We start from the raw sequence: 8,632 nt of genomic DNA, 5'->3' as shown, positions 1-8,632 counted from the left end.
TGACACTTGTCAGTGACACCTGTCAGTGACAGGTGTCCAGCCAATGATACAATACGGTTTACATACGCTACACAACCAATCAGAGCATTGTGCCCTGCCCATACGCACCTTGCAGGTTCTAGCTAACAATAATGTAGCAGGGTTAAAAGACGCAACACCTTATCATGGCGAAACGAACGGGCAGCGCCTGGACACGCCCACTTACCAACAACAAGCCAAATTATAAAAGAAATGTAGTTCTTTTAGGATGGAATGGCTTGTGCCATTGGACCACAGCCATGCCAAAGCAGGACTCTCACTTATAACTACTATACATCCCATGAACAACAGGATTTTTGTATTTTTCATTTCAAGTGGCCCTAATTTCTTGTAATAAAAGTAAACTAATAAAAATTGCTGCTGTAATTTGATCATTTTAATGTTACTTGCTATGATGCAAGGTTTTGAACAGGCGTGGCCACAGCGTGCACATCTGATGTTGCTCACTGTGGTCCTTGGGTTGCCCAGGGAGCTAGTGTGTTTTCCCAGACACATACAAAATTCGAGGGAACATTGGTTGCAGCCTTATAATTGAACCCTGTTGTATCTGTTCTAGTGTCTGCAGCGCTCAACCAGACCGAGGAGAAGGCGGTGTGTCCTCTGGGAACCTTCCCCTGTGGAAACCTGAGCATGTGCCTGCCTCAAGTGCTGCACTGCAATGGCATTAACGACTGTGGCAACCAGGCGGACGAGGACAACTGTGGTAAGAGACTCTATTACCGGGCTGTATTACTGAGCACACGGCACCGTCGGCACACCACAGGGGCTTTTATTATCCGGTGATTCTAGATTCTAATTGTTACCTTACACACAACCTGGATTGAGAGCTGAGCTGAATTGAGCTTTTAGCATTTTGTTGTTCATTTACAGTACGTGAGATTGTTGGTGTGGTTGGCTAATACTTCATTTAGGATGCAGTCACTGTGTTGATCTCTGTGTAATATAGAATTATTCCTAATGCAATTTGGTGTGACATGAGTTCAAAGGTTGCTGGTTTGATTCCTGCTACTTTTTACAAACTCTTCCTTGAGCCACACACCTGAACCAATGTTTTTTTTGGACTTTATAAGCCGCTACTTTCCCCCCATGCTTTTAACCCTGATTGGACCACAGTTCCAAAGGTAATACACTGCTATTGCACAGAAAGGTCCCCACCATCTTAACAAAATAGAACATTTTGGTATAAATTCCACTCTCCGTGTTTGGACAAATAAGAACGATGAGTATCACCCCAAAAACACCATTTCTACATGAAGCATGGGGGAGCAAACATCATGCTTTGGGGTGCTATTCTGAATAGAGGACAAGAAAACTGCACTGTATTAAGGAGAGAATGGGACCATGTAGGTTTTGGGTAACAGCCTCCCTCAGTCAGAGCAGTGAAGATGGGGCGTGGCTGGGTCTTCCATAATGACAATGACCTGAAGCACACAGCCAGGAGAACAAGGAGAACAAGGAGAACAAGGAGTGGCTACGTAAGAAGCATATCAAGGTTCTGGAGTGGCCGAGTCTCCAGACCTAAATCCAATGGAAAATCTTTGGAGCTATATTTGCAGCTACAACATACAAATACATAGTAGAAAAAGCTTCAGTTGTTTCATCTGGACTCGGTTAGAAAAAAATAGACGTTTCGACTTCATCCAAGAGTCATTGTCAATAAAAGAATTTAGATCGAGAACTCCGATATTAATACTGTTCTGTGGTAAGTCCAGCCCATTGGGCGGAGCCTTCCTGAAGTAGAAAGAGTTGTTTGTTTCAACAGAAACTCCCCCTTGTATCTACCGAGCCTATTCAGAATTTTTAATGGGCTATTAGAATCCTCTTTGTGAGACCCTGGCTCAACCACCCTGAGTACCTGATTAGCATCTAAATGTCCTGGTCCTGGTCCTCTACCTTTCCAGGGGTTCAGTATACCATTATAGATACCAGGAAGATTGAATCTTAGCCCTCCATTTCTGTTTAAAGAAGGTCTTTCTTTTTTAACAAAAATAGCTTCCTTAACTCCTCTTTCAAACCATCTTTTTTCTCCTGCTTAAAATCTTCACCTCACCGTCTTCAAACGAGTGATTAGAGGCTTCAAGATGGACCAGGACCAGGACATTTAGATGCTAATCAGGTACTCAGGGTGGTTGAGCCAGGGTCTCACAAAGACAAAGAGGATTCTAATAGCCCATTAAGATTCTGAATAGGCTCGGTAGATACAAGGGGGAGTTTCTGTTGAAACAAACAACTCTTTCTACTTCAGGAAGGCTCCTCCCAATGGGCGGGTCTTACCACAGAACAGTATTAATATCGGAGTTCTCGACCTAAATTCTGTTATTGACAATGACTCTTGGATGAGAGTCGAAACGTCTATTTTTTCAAACTGAGTCCAGATGACTACAACTGAAGCTTTTTCTACTATGGAACACGCCTGGACCAATGAGGGATTACACCGACATACAAATACATAGTTTAGAAATCATACATGTGATTTCCAGATTTGTTAGAGTCTGTCTCTCACAGTGGAAATGGGTGTTCAAATCCTCACTGTACACTGGTGAGACATCTCTTGCACCGTCACAAAGGTCAGGAGATATTTTGGTGGAAACCTGCTGTGTGGTGCTTGGTCTGGCTCAAAGCAGGTCGTTCAAAGGTCAGTCATGTCCTATAGCTGCTGACATTTGTACTTTTCAATACTGGCAGCAGAGTTTGACGGTCACTTGATGTGATCTAGACGCAATGTGTCCTCTTTTATACACATGCATCATACAACCGAGTTATGACGTGATGTCACTTAAACTAGGGCACTGATTGGCTGAGCTGGCGCACATAACTGGGAGACCAAATATCGTGTAAACCCCACGAAATCCTGCAATATTTAGAGTGGGACGACTAGATGAATGGTGTTAGTGGAAAGAATGACAGGCTGCTTAGGATTTGACATCTGGGTTACAATTGGTTTTAGTTAGGTTTTTTTTGTGATATTTGTGAATTTAAATCAAAATTCAGTTATTTTAAATATCGTAAGAAATAATTTATGGTAATTTGAGTGAAGACGAAATACAACCTGTTAAACTCGGGTTTATCCTAACCCACAGTTTAGCCACAGTTCACAGTACACAGTTCAGTGTAGTGCGTTCACGCGAGCAGAGGCATTCAGCTGCACGAGGTACAAAACAGCCTGGGAATATTGTGTCTGAATGTGTGCTCACTCACAGATTTGCACATATTGTTTCATTATTTTTATTCACTGCGTTAAAAACAAAGGGCTCAACTGTAGTATTTCTACTAGTCCAAGTAATGTACTGGTGTTCATGTCCTCCCACTTATGGAAGAGCGTGGGTATTTAGTATATTTTATATGTTTTGTGGGTCATCTCTGGAGAAGTAGAGCTGCTCAACAAAGAACGGCTTTGAGGCTTTTTTGGGCTAAATAAACTACACGGAACTAATCCCACTGAAACTGTTCAGAGGGAAAAATAAAAAGCACATTCACGCTCTCCACCTGACCATAAACGATAAATAAAGCTGAGTAAAGTGTTTGCTTACTGCTTGTTAATTTGATATTTGAATGATGATGTTACTGTGTTCAGCAACACAAAGGGATTGTCAGCAAACGATATAAGTAAGCAAACGAGAGATCACTCAAAGTTTTCTTCTGGGATTTTTGGCTTGTGCGCGCCCCCTGGTGGCAGAAAGTGAGTGCAGTAGACAAGCGCGAGGTCTGTTTTGGATGTTGTCTTCCATTTTATCGCTGAAATTCTGTTGACTTTGTTTGATATAATAGAGTATGTCATCTACACTTTATCTCTGGAACTATGCCAAAAAAGCAAGGAAGAAAAACGTATGACTCGTGTTAAACGCAGCGCTACAAGCACGGATATCTGAAAAAAGACTCCAAGATACAATTCTAGAGTCATCCAGTGTTAAGAAGTCCACGTTTTTAACAAGAAAACGGCTTCTTTCAACCTAAAACGGCGTAACAAAAACTGTCTAAAGACCAGGCTGTATCGTGGATCAAACTCGGTGCAAAGCCTAAACCAGGGGTGAATTTTTTCACCAAGGGCCGCATCTTGAAACAATGTAGAATTTGTTGAATGACGAAGTAAATCATTTGAAATTTTGCATTTAACGTAATTGCGATGAGCCTCCACACCTTTAATTAGACCTAGAACATTAATATTAGGTTGGTATAATATCAATATGCCTGAATTTTCCAAATTTCACAGTAAAAAGTACTACTTTTTGTTGCTTGGGCCGACATAGCAGGACGCTGGAGGGCCAACAAAAATTGGTCTGAGGGCCGCATTTGGCCCCTGGGCCCTAGTTCAAACATGCCTGGCCTAAACGATACAAATCTATTGTAAAGTCACCTAAAATACAGCTTACAGATTTTTACCACTTTCAGAGACTGAAGTAAATAAAAAAGGAAAAATGTAATACATAACGTGGCCAAAAGACAGAGAGAATCTGTGTCAAACATCAAGGTCACTGAGGCTGCTTTGATAGGAGACGGAGCGATAAGTCACGTGATGCATGAAAATATGACAACACATGATTTTCCCAGCGTCACAGTGTCTGAGATAACGTCACTCTTTCAGCGTTGCCGGGATTTATAGTCATATTAAAAATCAAACCAACCTGGGGCCCTGTGTACAAGCAGTCCCCCCTAGTGCTATTTCTGTAGTCACATCACACAGATGGGAAAACAAAATGCGAATGAGAATTTTGATTTGTATTCCCTGTGAAAAGATGACGCCCAGTCCCCCTGAAACTGGTCTGAAACTTGCTGTGCTAAATGCCAGATGTTAATGTAACAAATCACTCTTGAATAATAATTTTATTTCTCCTTATAATTCTAATTTATTATTTAATTTTATGTTTTTAACTGAAACATGGCTTGACAAAAACACAGGAAATGTAGTAGAAATAGAATCTGCTCCACCCAACTTTAAGTTTGAATCTGAAACATGAGAAAACAAAAAGGGGGGTGCAGTTTTTAGAGATGACATAGTTACCCACAGGTTGTCTTCTGGGGTGTTTTCACCATTTGAGTATGTAGCCTTTAAAATGGAACAGTGTCCTGGAGTGCATTGAGGAAACTCACCTAGACTCTGCCAGGGACTGAGAGGTGAGAGCCTTTGACAGGTTTCTGCTTTTTGTATTAGGCATTTAAGGGATTTTCGTCATTAAAAAAATATCCATCCATCCACTACCGCTTGTTCCCTTTCGGGGTCACAGGTGACTGGAGCCTATCCCAGTGACTTTGGGCCTTAGGCGGGGTACATCCTGGACAGTGGCCAACTCGTCGCAGGGTTAAGACAGAGACATAGACATTACAGACAGTTCACTCTCACATTCATTCACTAGGGCCAATTTAGAGTCACCAATTCTACCTAACACAGGCATGTGATTGGACGGTGGGAGGAGCCGGAGAACCCGGAGAGAACCCACGGTAACACGGGGAGAACATGCAGACTCCACCCAGAGAGATCATGTGATGTTGGTCTGGTCCGGTAATCGAACCCATGATCTCCTTCTTGGGAGGCAAGAGCACTAACCTCCTTTGCCACCGTGCACCCCATTTTAAGAAAAGTTTTAAATTGTTAATGACTTCAGTTTATTGTTCTGAAGGGGCCTTGTGCCATTGTAGTATGAACTAGAAAGGGCAGAGGTTATACTTCTTTACTGTGTCATGTGACCTTGGAGTATAGCTGAACTGGCCGAAATTTCCCCATGTGTGGACAAATAAAGGCATATCTTTAGCAGAACCAAACCTGCTAATTAACGAAGCTTCCCCAGCGCAGTGTCATTCTGAGGATCACAAATACAGCATAAGTTCTGCTCCTGAACGCAAGCAGATCTCTGTCTACAAGCATATGGAGAAGGAGGGCGAGGCGGAAGAGAAGGTGACAAATATTCGTCATGTAAGGGGAGGAATGTCAGTTGGTTTCATTTGCCAGCTTTAGTCAGTGTCAGTGAGGTAAGCAGCTTAGCAAAGTCTCAAAAAGTCTTAAGAAACTCAATCATCTACACGACATTTTGATTTTCTGCTCTTTAAACTAATATGTATACATCGTCCAGAGTTGTGCTGTTTTTACTTGGTATGACCTGTCAATAAGGGATCAAGACAAGAGTCAATGATCCCGATCCTCTGAAATGAGGATGGGAACAGGGACGGCAAGAACTGTCACTGCTGCTCATGTTTAACCAGGAAGTGACATAATAAATGTCATCAAAATTGTCAAGCTGGGGAAAAAATATTTCAAATAATTATAATCATGTTGGGCTACCAAATGTTTGTTTCTCGGCCTTTCAAATATTGAAAAATCAAACATTTAAGGCAACGTTATCATTTTGAGAGTAGTTAATTTTGTGTGTTTGGGGGTTGCGTATGCCAATGGTTGTCATTACAGGAAGTGAAAAAGATTGCACTATGTCTTCATCAAACATCTCTACACTTTAATATAGTCAAGCAGGTGGCGGATTCCACTAGAAATGTTATATAGTGCACCCTTAAAAATGTGCAATCTATATTATTTTGCCAAAGAATAAAACAGATAAGAATGTTCATGGCATTTTCCATACATCCATTTTCTGCCGCTTTATCCGGGGCCGGGTCATGGGGGCAGCAGTCTAACCAGGGACTCCCAGACTTCCTCCTCCCCAGACACTTCCTCCAACTCCTCCGGGGGGATCCCGAGGCGTTCCCAGGCCAGCCGAGAGACAGTCCCTCCAGCGTGTCCTGGGTCTTCCCCGGGCCCTCTTCCCGGTGGGACATGCCTGAAACACCTCCCGAGGGAGGCGCCCAGGAGGCATCCGGTTTGATGGAGCCATCAGGACAACACCGTCTGCAAACAGCAGAGATGGAATCCTGTGGTCCCCAAACCGGACACCCTCCGACCCCTGACTGCGCCTAGAAATTCTGTCCATAAAAATTATGAACAGAACCGGTGACAAAGGGCAGCCCTGGCGGAGTCCAACATGCACTGGGAACAGGTCTGACTTACTGCCGGCAATGCGAACACAGCTCCTACTCCGGTCATACAGGGACCGGACAGCCCTGAGCAAAGGGCCCCGGACCCCCGTACTCCCGGAGACCCACAAGCCAGAGTGGCCTGATAGGCCTCCTTCTTCAGTCTGACGGCATCCCTTACTTCCGGTGTCCACCACCGGGTTCGGGTGTTGCCGCCACGACAGGCACTGGAGACCTTGCGACCACAGCTCCGAGCAGCCGCATCAACAATGGAGGCGGAGAACATGGTCCACTCGGACTCAATGTCCCCAACCTCCCCCGGGACATGGGAGAAGCTCTCCCGGAGGTACGAGTTGAATACCCTACTGACAGAGGGCTCCACAAGACGTTCCCAACAGACCCTCACAATGCGCTTGGGTCTGCCAAGTCTGTCCGGCTTCCTCCTCCGCCAGCGGATCCAACTCACCACCAGGTGGTGATCGGTTGACAACTCTGCCCCTCTCTTCACCCGAGTGTCCAAGACACACGGCCCGAGGTCAGATGACACGACAACAAAGTCGATCATTGACCTCCGGCCTAGGGTGTCCTGGTGCCATGTGCACTGATGGACACCCTTGTGCTTGAACATGGTGTTCGTTATGGACAATCCGTGGCTAGCACAGAAGTCCAATAACTGAACACCACTCGGGTTCAGATCAGGGAAGCCGTTCTTCCCGATCACCCCTCCCCAGGAGTCACTGTCATTGCCCACGTGGGCGTTGAAGTCCCCCAGTTGAACAACGGAGTCCCCGGTCGGTGCACTGTCCAGTACCCCTCCCAAGGACTCCAAGAAGGCCAGGTACACTGAACTGCTGTTCGGCCCGTAGGCCGCCACAACAGTGAGAGACCTGTCCCTCACCCGAAGGCGGAGGGACGCGACCCTCTCGTTCACATGTGATCACGACAGTAATTGCACAGTAGGACTAACTGTTTGTTATAAAGTCTGACAGCAGCAAGACGGAAAGTCCTGCGAAACCTTTCCTTCACACAGCGAGGGTGGATCAGTCTCTCACTGAAGCTGCTCTCCAGAGCAGACAGAGTGTCCTGCAGGGGACAGAGTGTCCCGCAGCGGGTCCATGGCTGGGCTCACGGTGGAGCGGAGGTAGTCCAGGACCAGCCGCTCCAGTGTCTTCATCAGGATGTGAGAGCCACTGGCCTGAAGCTGTTGAGGTCTTTGGGGCGCGGTGTCTTGGGCACAGGTATCAGACAGGAGGTCTTCCAGACCTGTGGTACCACCCTCAGCTTCAGGCTCATGTTGAAGACATGCTCCATAACTCCACACAGTTCATCTGCGCAGGACTTAAGGAGCCTGGGGCTGATGCCATCAGGTCCTGCTGCCTTCCTCACTTTAATCCTCTTCAGCTCACTCCTCACCTGTGCTGCTGTGACAGTCAGTGGTTGGCAGGGGGACTGTGTGCTGGGGGGATGGGTGAGTCCAGGCGAAGTGGGGAGCTGATGGTCCGGGGCGCAGAAGTGAAGAGGAACGGATGCAGGGCATTGTCCAGCTGTGGAAGAGGGAGCATGCAGCTGTGCAGGGGGAGGGGTGGGTGACCGATCAAATCTCAAGAAGTGAGCATTTAAATCATTCACCCACTGT

General features: G+C 45.6%; 1 protein-coding gene across 1 annotated transcript in view; it reads left to right on the top strand.

Moving 5' to 3' along the window:
• Positions 1 to 576: 576 nt before the first annotated feature.
• The window catches only part of rxfp1 (relaxin family peptide receptor 1), a gene marked incomplete at its 5' end in the record, with an annotated part of 165,909 nt that continues 157,853 nt past the window's right edge, over positions 577 to 8,632 (top strand). The window contains one exon of the mRNA XM_072434342.1: positions 577 to 742. Within this exon, the coding sequence (XP_072290443.1) occupies positions 577 to 742 (166 nt within the window). The remainder of the gene's footprint in view (positions 743 to 8,632) is intronic.

Source organism: Eucyclogobius newberryi, unplaced genomic scaffold (genome assembly GCF_026437365.1).
Source record: "Eucyclogobius newberryi isolate DKJ021-1_F unplaced genomic scaffold, fEucNew1.0.hap1 SCAF_11, whole genome shotgun sequence".
Lineage (NCBI taxonomy): Eukaryota > Metazoa > Chordata > Actinopteri > Gobiiformes > Gobiidae > Eucyclogobius > Eucyclogobius newberryi.
This window is presented reverse-complemented; position numbering and strand designations above follow the sequence as displayed.